The 14,997-nt window shown below is 44.9% G+C and overlaps 1 protein-coding gene across 2 annotated transcripts in view; it reads right to left on the bottom strand.

Annotated features, from left to right (window-relative positions):
* LOC147702042 (uncharacterized) overlaps nucleotides 1-10,803 on the bottom strand; it is a 374,952-nt gene extending 364,149 nt beyond the window's left edge. Inside the window, exon 1 of one of the 2 annotated variants that reach the window (XM_086930660.1) lies at nucleotides 10,502-10,803. In XM_086930660.1, the coding sequence (XP_086786786.1) occupies nucleotides 10,502-10,603 (102 nt within the window). In that variant the 5' untranslated portion in view covers nucleotides 10,604-10,803. Of the gene's footprint in view, nucleotides 1-8,093; nucleotides 8,272-10,501 lie in introns of those variants that run through there. The other variant, XM_086930661.1, reaches the window with a different exon arrangement.
* Nucleotides 10,804-14,997: the final 4,194 nt, after the last annotated feature.

The raw sequence follows: 14,997 nt of genomic DNA, 5'->3' as shown, positions 1-14,997 counted from the left end.
GTGACTCTTGGTTCCCCTGCTAAATAATAAACCTCTTCTGAAGTCTCTGCACACAAAATGTGTCTCCACTCGTGCAGTATTTCTCCAAAGGCATACATTATACTGTGAAGTGATGATGGAAAAATGGTTACCTTACTTGGCTCTTGCAGTGATGGCTTCGAACCATGGTTTTGAGGCCCAGAGAAGGAGACTCTCCTTCCCTGGTGGGTCTTGAAGCACCAGATCATGGATGTGAAGCCAAGGGCAGTGGGGCCCCATCCCTTGGAACTTGCAATACTACAGCATAGCTGTGAGGCCAGAGGATAGGACAACATTTCAATGGGCCTCACAGCTGTGGATCATGGTGGGGTGTTCCATGGGAGGGATCTCCCTTCCCTTGGGCTTACAGTGCTGCATATTTGCGTTGAGGCCGGTGGTAAAGGGCTCCCCTATGCAGAGTACCCTCTCCTGTGCCTCGCAGCACTAGACCATGGTTGCAAGGCCTGGGAGAGTGGAGACCCCTTCTCTATGAATCATAGCAATGGTGGTGCATTGCGAGGCCATGAAGAGGACCCCTCTCCCCTAGGCATTGCAGCCATGCTTATGTGATGCGAGGCCCATGGGTTAGTGTGCTCCCTTGCCTAATGCTCCCAGCACTACACCATGTCTGATAGGCTCAGTAGGTGGGTGTGGGAGGGTGCCCCATGTGGGCCCCTCCCATGTGCCCCATTGAAACCGTCTCAAAGCTCTGTGCAGAGGTCGATGTCAAGGCCACATCCTGTGATTTCATGTAGCAAATTAGAGGGGCCTTTTCTGCCCGGGCGTGGTCATAGCCATTGGTGAGGGGTAAACCCATCAGTAGTGCAACAGATGCAGTGGCACTGGCCGCTGGTGTATTAAGGGCCCAATGGTCCCAAATGAAGGCTTTATTTTACTGTGCAGCCAGTAGAGAAGAGTGAAGGGTGCTTTTACTTTGGACAAGCATCCATGCCACCATTGATGTGCTACTCGCCTCTCTTCCACAGGCGTTGCAGCCATGTTCCAGAGCTGTGAGGTCTGGTAGATGCCCCCCCCCCTCCACTGGGCATTGCAGCTGGCTGTGGTTGAACACTCAGGACAGGATGCACCAGTCCATGAGCTTTGCAGAGCAGGAGTATGGCAGTGAGGCTCAATAGGGGCATGTCTCAGTAGTGTAGCTATCAGAAGTGAAGCAGATGCAGAGGCTCCGGGGTTAATGCGTGTTCTGGACTCAATGCACTCAGACTATGGCTGTGTTTTACGGTTCTGCATCATTTTTTTCCATAATGGACAATAGCTACATTACTATGCCACTGGTCTCTTCTCTCGTGCACCTCACAACCATGATCCAGAGCTGCGAAGGCCAGAAGGCGTCCATTATCCCCTAGGACTATCAGCCATGGTCCAGTACTGAGAGGCCCAAGGGAGGGGAAGCCTGTTGTTCTGAGTCTTGCAGCACTGGGCCATGACTGGAAAGCCTAGGACAAGCGGCCCCTCTGAAGGCCAAAGCTATCAATAGTGCAGCAAGTGCAGCGGGACCATGGCCTTGGGGGTTGATGGGTCCAAGGTGCCAAACTTATGGCTGTATTTTACTGTGCACAAAAGGTATTTAAAACTTGATGGATTAAACGCTTTATTTAATCACAGAAAATGGTAAATTACTCAGGCTGCATCCCACTCCATCGTTACTTTGCACACCATGCCACTTTGGTTTGGACCCAGCCATATGCATACCAGTCTTGACCCTGTTCCAGTGGGATCAGACTAGACTGAGCTACCAGGCTAAGTTCTCCCTGGCCCAGAACACAAGCAACCCAGGATAGGTGTTGCCCTATTTAGGGATTATCAGCCAGGTATTGCTTGATTTCAGTGACACAGTGTGCATGGGACCCACATCTGGACATACCCATCTCACTTAGAACGACTCACCAAAGTATACAAAAAAGTGAAGGATGAAATACTTCAATCAATCCCAGCCACTGTTGAGGCTGATCACCCCCTATGATAAATTGAGGTCCACCAGGAGAGCCTCGTCCCAATTTGAAGACCTCTGCTTACACAATTTGTCTTTATATTTTGTGCACTTCCAATTTGAGAACGTTTACTTAGCTGATGAGGCAAATATATTTTGTTCCATATTCTTATATCCCTAGATATTCTATTAAGAGATTTTTCTATTTTGCTCTACTTGAGACCTAAAAATACTATCCATGATGGTAAAATACTGACGAGACACAGCCCTAGAGGCCTTGCCTCTCTCCCATGGGCCTTGAGGCCATAGCCCAGCAATGTCAGATCCAAGGAAATGGACCAGTTAGTGAGCCTGGCTCGCAGCATTATTTAATTGCATTTAAACATGTGTTTTTCAGGTTTCGTTCAAAATTAGAAGAAATCAAATGAGAAGAGATGTATCTCAAAATTTTCAACTGAAACTGCATCATGCTAATTTACAAAATGAAATGCCTCCTGGACCCATATAATTGTATACTATTTATTAGTACCGGTTCATTTAAAGTCTTCAGAGGATGTTGATAGGGGTGTTGTGGCCTTGGCTCATTGAACATGACATGTGACCCTTTTAGCCTACATATTATTGTATTCCGGTAGTTTCTGGTGTTTTTCAGTGACTTGAGGGATGCCTTTAATAGATATCAAGTAATTTTCAACTGTTTTATTTGCTTTCATATCTTTTTTGCACATACTGTATCTTGCACTGGATATCTGGGAAACTATCTTGTAATTTTAATCTTCACAGGCCCCCTCTAAGGTCATTCTACATGCTGCAGCAAACCTCAATAGGGCATGACGAATTATTACCACATCATAACACAGTAATAGAACCCCACAGGCCAAACTTGCCAGCCCGCACCATCTTCAAGCTCAGCTGCATTATCTGCACAGCTATCATAATGTGTTAACAGTCCACAAGTCAGTACCTTTCCAATCACTCCTTGACTTTATGACTGCCATTGGCCCAGTACAGTGCTCTGCTGCTTATGGTGCGGTTTCACTATACGACTGTCGCCGCTGTCTTCTTGGATGACAAGCTTGTCATCTCCAGTGGCTCTCCACACACATGTAGCAAGGACATCTTCACACGGAAGAAGATGTGCTAAAAAGAAAAGAAAAAAAGAAAAAGGCCTTTCCCATCTATGGGGCCGATTACAATGGCGGGCGGACAAAGTCTGCCCGCCATCGCAGCAGCATAGTTGCGGCAGTCCCACCATACGAGTTATGATGCGCCCTCCAGTGTGGCGGGCACATCCTGTATATTTTACATTGCGGCGGGCCGTGCTGCAAGCAGCACCCACCGCAATGAAAAAAATACATGTTGTGCTTTTACATGCACAATGTGATAGGCACCGCTTGGTGCCTGCCACATTGTACATGCAAACGAAGGGGGGTACCATAGGTCCCCCCCATGTGCACCCCCATTCCCCCAACACCCTGAGGGCCCACAGCGGGCCCCCAACAGCAGGAACCGCCAGCCTTTCCATGTCGGCAATGCAGCCATGGAAAGGTTGATCACAGCCTGCACCGTAATATGGATGGCGGTGTCTTCCAGACGGTGAACAGACAAAATATCGACTCCAAAATATCGACTGGACATAATATCGAGTTTTAAATATAGACTGGACAAAATATCGACTGGACATAATATCGACTACAAAAATATCGTTTTTCAGGTAAGTGAAGTAATATCGACTGTTTAAAATATAGATAGCAAAAATATCGAATTTTTTATAATATATAATATTTTATAGTGTATTTTTATGTAATAATATGTGTGAAAAGTGTGTATTAATGTTATAAAATATTTTATTAAATGGAATTTGTTTTTTTAATAATTGCGTTATGTAATTCTGTAGCGGGTTGTGGGTTTATAGGGGAATAGGGTGGGAAGTAATTTAATAATAATTAATTAATTAATATATGTTTGTAAATATTTATAATTAATAATTAATTGGTAATTTAATAATATTGATACATTTTGGGTAAAGGAGTATTTTTAGGGTTCAGGGTCAGTTTTTAGTTTTTGGGTAAAGGGGCATTTTTAGGGTTCAGGGTCAGTTTTCAGTTTTTGGGTAAAGGGGCATTTTTAGGGTTCAGGGTCAGTTTTCAGTTTTTGGGTAACGGGGCATTTTTAGGGTTCAGGGTCAGTTTTCAGTTTTTGGGTAAAGGGGCATTTTTAGGGTTCAGGGTCAGTTTTCAGTTTTAGGGTAAAGGGGCATTTTTAGGGTTCAGGGTCAGTTTTCAGTTTTTGGGTAAAGGGGCATTTTTAGGGTTCAGGGTCAGTTTTCAGTTTTTGGGTAAAGGGGCATTTTTAGGGTTAAGGGTCAGTTTTTAGTTTTTGGGTAAAGGGGTATTTTTAGGGTTCAGGGTCAGTTTTGGGTTTTTGGGTAAAGGGGTATATTTTAGGGTTCAGGGTCAACAAATAAGATTGTAATTTTTTTTTATTATTTTCATTTATTATTTAATTATTATAATTTAATTTAAGTATTTTTAAGTATATTTTAGTCAATAAAATTTAATATTAATTTAATTTAACACTGTTTTTAATAAAGTCGATATTTTTTACATCTATATTATTGTTAACGATATTTTGTACTCGATATTTTTGTACTTACCTGTTTGTAGATAGAAAGTCGATATTTTGTCTGTCGATATTTTGGCAACGATATTTTTGCAGGTCGATATTTTGGCAGTCTATATTATTTCAGTGATCCCTTCCAGACACCGCCACCATATTAAACCGGTTTTCCGCCGGTCGAAAAGTCGACCGGCGGAAAAGCGGCAGATGGTCTTTCCGTCCGCCGCAGACCCCCCAACCATCATAACATGGCGGGGGGTCTTTGCAGTCAGGATGGTGGGCGGATCGCCCCTGCCGGGCCGGCGGTGACCACCGGCAACCCGGCGGGGCGATCTGCCCACCATCGTAAACGGCCCCTATGCCCCAAGGTTCTGGAATGTTATTCCAATATGCATCCGACAGCCCAAAGTCAGCTCCAATTTACGAAACAGAGAATACTTGACGTCTTAAAAAACAAAATCATGATTCAGTCACAATTTTCAAACCATCAACTCCTCCTATCACAAGTTGACTGTGCCTGTAACCCTGTACAGTGCTCAGCAGCCATTCAGCTTGGTTTGCACTATATAAATACGGTGTACACATATACAAATCTAATTCACTAATCGGGAAACAAATTAACATTTGATTGAACGTATACATTTTTGAGAGATGTAGGCCAAACTCTTCCATCCAGTGTTACTAATATAATGTATCATAGTTAATTGAAATGTAAAATATATGTGATTATTTTATTAATGTTAATATGTATGTTTTTGTTTTACTGATATGGGCACCAAGAAAGTTGCTTCTTGCAAATTCATTCAACAGCACAGCAGTCAATTGTTGGCACATCCTATGATGTCATTTTCTGTTATTTCACATTGTATACAAATTAGGGGGGGCTCAGACATTCCCTTTCTGTCTGCCTCCGAAGTCCTAGGACCAGCCCTTCCACCCGATGCGTGCGTGTGAGGTGTGTGCTTTTTTTTGGGATTTGGATTAACTTCATGGCTTCTAACAGGAAGGCTCGGCGTTACTCTTTGTGATACTCGATCATGTTTACGTGTATGAACATAAGTAGCTTGTTGGTTGTGTTTACAAACTGCCAAAAACTCTAAACCAGGATTTCTGGAACTGGAAGCAGAGCACCAATCCGAGGGTCACTCACTTCACCATATGATTTAATATCCCTGTGACCACAATTACATCATCTGGCCACATCTGGAGACTCGCGTGCGGCTTCAAAATATCTCTACTAAGCGCCTTTTATTCTGGGAGGAGGAATTTTAAGCTCAGTTTTTGGTGGTGGGAGGGAGGGCCTCTGTCTCCTTGTGTAAATCTTTTGTTTACTGATCTGAGGCCAAAAAAGCAGTGAATGCTTCACTTGCTGCGTTAAATACAAGAATGTATTTCGCCAACTTGTTTTTACAGCAAAAAGCCTTGCTAAGGGGTTGTTTATTTTACACGGAGCAGCTGCTATGTTCCTGGTGTAAGACGTGCTGCTACTGATATCGTAAATGAAATGCCAACTCTCTCCTCTCACTTAGAGGTGGGTGAGCCAACAAATCAACAGGCACAGCCGAGGAAGAACCGAGCCAAGCGTCAGTCCTGGCCCTAAAAAGAGCCTGTCCACAAGCCGAGCCCTGAAATTAGTTGGCATCTAAACCATGACACAAACATCATGTGAAAATATGATGCTCACTGTAAAATTTAAATAAGGTATTTCTTTAACATGTATACATCACACACATTGAACTTACGTATTGGAAGGGGCGCTCATATGTAATATAGAAGAAAAAAGACCCTCTGGGAAATAAAACATTTGGTAAGGATCACACAATTTGGTCAAGTAGAGAAGCCAGGATGTGTTCCAGACTTTCTGGCTTCACATGATTCAGTTCACCCGCTTGAAAGCCGCCTCATTCTCTCCAATACCAAAAGCCAAAATACTTAGCGTTTAAGTAGGGCGAGGGTGGCACACACAGGTCACATTAGAGCTCGGTTCGTTTTCGGCTCGAAGGTCCACCTGGACCTCTGAGCCAGAGTCAGGTCTCGGCTCGATCCTGGCTCGAGCCTTAGATGGCTCGCCCAATTGTTCTCCCACCTCTCTCATGGTGGGGAGAATTGGTCTGATGCGCGTGCTGAATAGAATTGCCTGCAACCCATAGAAGACAAAACAGATTCCCAGTGAAGTGACGATGTATTTAGTTTTTTGTATGACAGTAAAATAGTGCTTTAAATTACCGAGCTTTTACTATCGACAGTGATAAGCATACATGGGTCAGAATGGAAACCTATGCGTTCAAAGCAGGTAAATGCGACAGCGGCAACATATAAAACAAGCACTGGCAATTCCGGTGGGTCTGGGTTTGTCTAACTGTAGCAATTGCTATTTTACTCTTACATAAAAGTGGCTGGGACAGCAAATTAGCAGGGCACTCTGCACCGGAGCCGAGCCAAGGGTCTGGCTTGGCTCTAAGAGCCATAACAAAAGACCCAACCTTCAAAATACTAGTGGGCATAATGTTTAATAAAAATTGGAGTCTACTAACTTCAGAAAAATGCTTACTTGGAGTAGCATTTTAGGTTGGGCCATTAGATCGTATCCCTGCATTGAGTGGCATTTTTTAGAAGTTATAGTTTCTGAACATGAACTTTCTAATATTCATGGCATACCCATCCCCGTCATAACGATGATGCCACCAGTAAGAGGCAAGTCATTCTATGTATGTCTATCCTATGGGTGGCCTATGTAGTTGTTAGAGATGAAGCAATTTTAATGTATTTTAAAATAATTGCAAGGGTTCATTTTTTATAACTCCGCATCCTGAACTGAGGTATTTCCAGGTGTTCTCCAATGTGAAGGTGAAGTAAAAAGAGGAACCGTGAAATAATGCAATGCCTAGGGCCGTGGACCATACAGTGAGATGGCGCAGAGGAGCTGAGATTTATCCCAGGTTTCCTGGTTGTGCATTTCAACCTCTAGGTGGGCATCTCTCTCCAGTTTTACATCAAAGATTCAAGTTTTATCCCTAATTCTTTGAAGTGGTAAATCAGTACAATGTGTTACATGAAATATATAACAAATCAAGTTGAAATAATAAGAATTTCTAAAAAATGGTGACTAAGGTAAGAGGGGTGCCTCAGCAACCACAAATAGGTTTGGCCCAATTTTGGCTCGATGTTCCCACATGACCTCGAGCTGAGCCAGAACCAGGCATCTGTCTCGAGCTTTCAATGGCTCGCCTACCTTTTAATTGCAAGCAAATGTCACAAACATTCAAGGATTAAAAATAAATGAAAAAGGAAAACAGTGAAATTTGAAAATTAAAAAAAAACAGTACATTGCATGCAAGGTGTGCTTAGAAAAGGCATCAATCAATCAATCAATCAGGGGTTTGTAAGCGCAACTACTCAACCGTGAGGGTCTCAAGGCGCTAGGGGGGGCTCCGTTGAGCACTGGGGTCAGCCGAAGAGCCAGGTCTTGAATTCCTTCCTGAACTGGGGCAGTGTGGGGTCTTACCGCATGTGGAGGGGGAGGTTCTTCCAGGCCTTGGCTGCGAGGTAGGAGCAGGATGTTCCTCCTCTTCTGGACTTGTAGATGCGTGGAATGATGGCCAGTGAGAGGCAGGCTGATCAGAGGTGTCTTATGGGTGTGTGGAAGGAGAGGCAGTTGTTTAGGTATGTTGGCCCGGTATTGTGAAATGCCATGTGTGCGTGGGTGAGAAGTTTGTAACCCTTCATAGTTTTAATGCGTGTAGGGGAGCATCATTCAAAATGCAAGAGCACTAGCGAGTAGTCGGATTATCTACTCACACATACTTTGGTGGGCAAAGCAAAATATGAATGATATTTGCACAGACCAATGAATGACGAGGGCTGACGCAGAACCTCCCCTTACCCATGTATGTATATGCTTTTATATTTGCTTTAGAATTAGTCAGCCTCCAAAAAATGAAAGACTGAGTTAATCTCGCCAGCAGCAGAGACTGACACCAGTTTGCTATATGTAGCATGAGCGTTAACCGACTGAGCTATTTTACCAGCATCAAATCTGCCATGCAACTTAGATGTGTATTAGGCTTTTAGTACATCTCCATTTATTTAAGGTTGAATTACCACTACTAAACCGAAGACCTGATGGAATATTTCTTGAAAGCTTATGATCTGCAACCAAATGCAACAATCTCATATTCTGCTTTGTTTTAAAAAGCTGACAAACATAACAAGCTGGATAAACTCCTTCCTACAAAACCGCACCCAGGCAGTCCGTATCGGACAATTCACTGCTCTCAAGTTAAAAACTTCTTGTGGGGTCCCACAGGGCTCCTCGCTCTTGCCACATCTTTTCAATCTCTTTAAACGCCCTCTGATAAGACCACCTTTAATTATGCAGACAACCTCTAACTCATGTTCTCAATTGACAACTCGCTCGAATCTATACCTGACTTTCAATCCACTATGACGTTCATCCAGCAATGGATGAACTTCAATCATCTAAAACTCAACCCCAGCAAAACAGAACTTAGCTTGACAGGCGGGGGTCATCATCAGTGGGGCCCACAATATTGGCCGAGCAACTTGGGACCCTCCACCTCAGTTAAAAGCCTAGGGGTCACCATAGGTAACGGCTTATCCCTAAAAACACACGTAGGCACAGTGGTATCCGCTTACTTTCTCCAGCTACGTAAAATTAGAAAAATCAGCAGGCTACTGTCCCAAGCGACGCTGGTCCAGGTGGTGATAGCGCTGGTCCTGTCTCAGCTGGACTATGCTAACCGTACTTACCTAGGATTCCCACTCGGCCTCACCAAGCGACTGCAGCTGGTACAGTACCAAGCAGTGTGACTAATACACAAGCAGCCCAGATGGCATCAAGCCTCCCCCCTGCTCAAAAAACTGCACTGGCTCCTTGTCCTCCAACGCGGCACCTTTAAAGTCGGATGCCTACTGTTCAAGTCCCTAAATGGGCAAAGCCCCAAATTCATTAACAATCTTTTCTCCCGCTATAACCCCACTCTGAACCTTTGCTCAGCCCAATTCCACCTTCTGACGGTACCCACCTACAAACTGAAACGCCAAGGAGGTTTCAGGTTCGCGACTCTAACTCCACGACTGGGGAACTCCATCCCCCTGGAAATTAGACTCAGCACCAACCTGCTCAATTTCAGAAAAACCCTCCAAACCTGGTTATTCACACAGGCCTATGAATAATCTGTTCCAGACTGGCAACCCCTATTTCTCTCAGCGCCATGAAACCAACCGGTGTACGAGCGCTCTACAAAACACTGATAACATAACATAACAAGAGATTTCGGACCAGATGTTTATCATAGAGATTGAGGTAAATAAGAACATCTAGAAATAGGACAAGTACATGCCTTTAAAGAAACCAATATGCTCAGATCTCTGCATGCTGGGAATTCAGCACGACAGGACCACCAGTGGTTCTGGAGGGCCTTAATGGGCCCGAAAGCAACCAAAAGAATCGATGTGTGTGATCCATTGGGAGCTCGAGTCAGGCTTTGGCTTAGCTTGAGGTCTGAAACCTCGAGCCCAAAACTAACTAAGCTTTCATGTAGCTTATGCCTTCCTCCCTCCCTTTACCCTCACACCGAGAGATTTAAATGCAAAGCTTTAACTGAGGTAAAAGGGAGAGACACACGCATGCTCATTTAGTTGCATATTTGTACAAAGTGACACCTGAAAACTTGTGATTAATCCTGGCTTCCTCAATTAGCCAAACTGTGTAATTTTAGGCAAACATTTTATTTCACAGCCCTTCCTTTTTCTGCATAAACGCACACGTAGGCACATTTAAACATGCGAGTTCCAAATACGAGCTGCACAAAATCATATTTCTAAATGGCACCCTGCTTCTGCCCTCGAAGACGCTGGTTTGCACTGAGCGCTTTTGGCGATCGTACTCACTCGCTGACACTGCTCCGACATCAAGGCAGTCCTCCTCCCCAAGGTAACATAAGACAGAGTGCGAGGAGCCCTCTGCGTGCTTTTCGTATCAGCGCAGACCATGCAAAATCTCCCGCAGTTTGGGGTCCCGGGCTGGTCGAGCGACAACCGGTTCAATCGCTGGTTCGGTCCGTGTGCAATCGCTGCGCGGCTAAGACAAACAATTTGTAGAGGAAAGCATTTCGTACTTTCGCTTTCAGTCTTAGGTGTCCCAGAGGCTGGCTGTTCGTGGAGAGCACGACAGCCCTGTTGTTTGGCGTCCCGTCAGTGACGTAGCTTCAGGAGAGGCTAAATGAGGTCTGACAGCCCTAATAATTTCTTAGTCGAGTCGTGGGCTCATAATGAGAGTCGGGGAGACTGAGCCAAGGGTCTGGCCTGGTATTAAGAACCCTGCACCAGCTAAGAAAGGATACTATTTGCCATGAAAAGTATGCAGCAAAAGTGTGAACATGTGCTTAAGTAGCTTCACATCTAAACAAGCATTGGCAAAGCCAATAGGTTTCGCCTCTGCGAAATCTATTGGTTTTGTCAATGTTTTTCGACATGTTTCAAAACAGCACTAGTTGCTGCGCGGCATGTTTTAAAATTACAAAAAGAGATTGTGACACGGGCTGTCCGCGAGTTAGGTTTTACTTCTTTAAAACATGAAGCCATGTTGTACAGCAGCCAGCGCCGCTGCACTGGCGAAACCGTGTAGCTTTGCCAATGCTGCTTGTGTTTAGGCACAGCGAGATTAAATGATTTGCTCGTAATAACACGATGCTGAACTGAGACCGAGGCTAAGGAGAGGATGTGGCATGTTTACATTTGCAAAAAAATGGCACTCAAGGGTGTTCAAGGCGCCGTTAAGCCACTTGCTTAACGCTGCCTTGTAACTAATGCCCCTATTCAGGCAGCACTTAGCGTGAAAGGGCTTACGATGGGCTTTGCAGTGAGCGTCCTGCCGCAATACCCATTGCTTTTTGAAGCTGCCCCATATTGACAAGGGGTGAATGTTCGATTAATTCAACATTCTGACCAACATCTGTTCTTTTTGCATTTATAAGGTATGGGACAGCGCCAAACATACCACCATGGAGTACCTGGTCTAAAGCAGGCAATAAGAGGAGAAAAGTATTATTTCTCTTCGTATTTTGCTCATTCCACGTGTGCTCCACGTGTGCTGCAGTCTGCAGCACACACAGATAGAGCAAATCGCCTGTAAAGATTGTTTATGTGCAGCAATGTGCCCCTTCCTGCACATAAACAGTTGACCCTGCAACGCAGGCACCCTAGCAAAATGGAGCTTGGGTGATAGGCAGCTTTCTTAGCGCCAGCGCTAGGGATGCACTGCATTCTTGTGATTACAACGCATCCCTGTCCTTTGAAACTGTTGGATCGCGGTGTTACCAATTTTGGTGTAACACAGCGCTATGTCAGTTTCTTGTAAATATGCCCTAAGGTGTCATGAATCAGACATGGCAATGTCACACATTGTCTGACAGCAAAAATATCACACAAAAGCAACCAAAACTTGGCAGCCCTGATTGTTTTACATAAATGCATATTAAATACCACTAAAGATCAGTACACAAGCACAGACTGTATTGGAGGTTCTACATCAGAACTTTAACGTGCTTGAGATACACTTTTTGATGAGAATCGACCAAAGTGAGTTACAATCAATAGCGACATAGGATGAACAAATGCTTTGAAGCTGTTGCAAAGACAGTTGAACAGAATATGAAAAAACACAGAAATGAAAAGTAAATTCTACTCATAAAATTCCATTTGTGCTAAGAAAAAATGTGTCTCTATATGGTATGTGATATATAGTGTGAATTTGTACACAGTAAACCGTTAACCTCTATAAATATACCATTTGAAAGGGGCTGTCCAGTATAAGAAAGAATTTCTGTATTTTTACCAAATTCCATATCATCTGCTATTAGCAAAAATAAAGGATGGATAATATTCCTTGTTTGATTCACTGGGTAGCACAGCCCCTGTAAATTGATAATTTCGAAACAACATGTGGGGGAGGGTAAACAGCCATTACATTGCAGTCATAACCAGGGGTGACCGTTACCGCAAAGCCATCACCACACATAAGCCTTGAGCATGCATGCCTTTACCACGAACATGCCTTTCCAAGGCATGCTTTTCCAACAAATTACGTTCTTAAGGCATGAATGATAAAGGCATATGCGTGTTAAAGGTTTTTAAAATAATGATTTTCTTTTGTAAAGGCATGAATGGTATAGGAATATGCATAGAAAAGGTTCTACAGGTAAACGCAGGCAGGTATCAAGGGTATATATATATATTTATTTATATATATTTAACCTACTGGTGATCGCAAGTAGGTAGTTATAGTTAGGACCATGTTTCTATTTGAAAAGCATTTTTTCTTTTTCGAATATCTTTGGCGCCGGCTGACGAATCTTTGCGAAGTTTTCAAAACTAATTGGGCTCTCCGGTCAGATCCTATCTTGAAGGTTTTGGGATGATTCATCAAGCAGGGGATAGGAAAAAAGGGGGGTCCCAAAACGCATTTTCTCGGTGTTCAGTTCCATAGGAAACCTTAGACACAGTTACAGCCGGAACTGCGGAAAGGAATTACTCCAAATTTGGCAAAAATTTCTTGGTTCAGAAAGTGACTTTTTTTTTAAATGGTCTAAATCCGTTGAGTGGTTCCTGAGAAATTCATACCCTAAAATATATTAGTATCTAGTGACTACAATGGATCCGCGAACCCTCCCGAGCACGAGCTTGATTCTAATTGGCTGCCAACACTTCAAATCAAGAAGTGTTAGCAGCCATCTTGTGACTCGGTTGAACTGAGTCACAAGAAAAAAGGTGAAAAAAACCAAGAAAAAAAGAAATAAAAGGGGCAGGGTAGAAACACCCTGACCCCCTAGGCCAGCCCAAAAAAAAGCATTAAAAAAAAAACTTGGCGGGATTTGCGTAGGGTCCGCGAATTTGGCAGAAAACAAACCAAAAAATGAAGCACTGGCTTTTGCGCTTCGTTTGTTTCAAGACCCCGGGGACCGCCACCCCCGGGGCTTTGTTAATAATGAGCGGAGGCAGGCAGCCCCCACGCTGTCCTGGGGACCGCTACGTCCCCAGGGGTTTAATTTATTTTTGGTGTGGGGCCTCACGGGCCGCCTAAGTCCCAGGGACCGCCACCTCCCCGGAGCCATACGCTTTAAATGCAGAGGGCCATTTGGACACTGCAGCCCCTAGGACTGCCACCTTCAACGGGCACACTTTATTCAAATATGGGGTCTGTTGCAGACCCCGGGCCCCGTGGATCACCACCTTCCTGGGGCTTAAACCAGATGGGAGGCAGGCAGTGAGGCACCACTCCGGGAGCCCTACTTGGCCCTGGGGACCGCCAACGTCCAGGGAACACTTTATTCAAATATGGGGGTCTGTTGCAGGCCCCTGGTCCAGCAATGTCCCGGGGGGCCCATCTCCAGGACATTGCAGTTTGCTGTGGAAGGGCAGGAGCCCTGCTACCGCCCTGCCATAGCAAACTTCTGCTTCACTTCATGGAAGCAAGAGCAGGAAAACTGCTCTTGCTTCCATGAAGCAAACCATATTTGCTGTTGGACAAAGGGAGCTGAATGTTTGCAGCTCCCTTTGTCCAAAACCAATGCCGGCTCCCTCAGGAGGCGGGGAACCAGTGAGGACCGCACTGTCCCCAAGGCGAGGCCAGGCCCCAGAGGTTGGCATCCCTGGGGCCAAAAGACCCCCACGGTGGGGGGCTACACAGACCCCCGATGTTAATATAAAAAAAGGCAAAGCCCTTGGGGATTAGGTCCCTTGGCCAAAAATCACCTCAGGAGGGGGCCATCCTTGAAATCTAGGTATTAAAAAAAATAGAAGTGGCCAAGCCCCGGGGGATCTGGTTTACTTGGCCAAAAACAGCCTTGGGAGGGGGCTGCATGGCCTCATTCCCATTCACCCTTTTGTTTTTTTTAAAGATGGCCCTGGGTTATGGGTCCCCAGGGCCCAAAAAGTATTAAGGGCAGGAGGGGCACACAGGCCCCCTTCCAAAAAGAAGACAGAAAAGAGAATACGCCATCTCACTGGAGGTCCTGCTCCCTCTCTGCACCACTCTGCAAATGTACCTCCTAGTGCTTTCTAGGTTGGGGGATTAAGTCCCCTTGAATCCTAGGGGCCCTTGGGGCCTACTAGCCCACCAGGTACCTCCAATAAGCTCCACACAGTGGAATTGCTGAGAGGTGGTCCTAGGCCATGCCCCTTTTTACACCACTCTACAAACCCGCCTCTTGGTGCACTGCTAGATGGGCAATGAGGTCCTCTTGTGTCCTGAGGACTCAGAACTAAAGTGGACTTCATCTCCCAAGCAACAGTGTGCCAGGAGGCGCATTTGCAAAGTAGTGTAAAAAAGGGATGTGACCTCTGACCACTCTCAGCAATCCAGCTGTGTGGGGCTTACTAGAGATAAC

The sequence above is a fragment of the Lissotriton vulgaris genome, chromosome 7, assembly GCF_964263255.1.
Source record: "Lissotriton vulgaris chromosome 7, aLisVul1.2, whole genome shotgun sequence".
Lineage (NCBI taxonomy): Eukaryota > Metazoa > Chordata > Amphibia > Caudata > Salamandridae > Lissotriton > Lissotriton vulgaris.
This window is presented reverse-complemented; position numbering and strand designations above follow the sequence as displayed.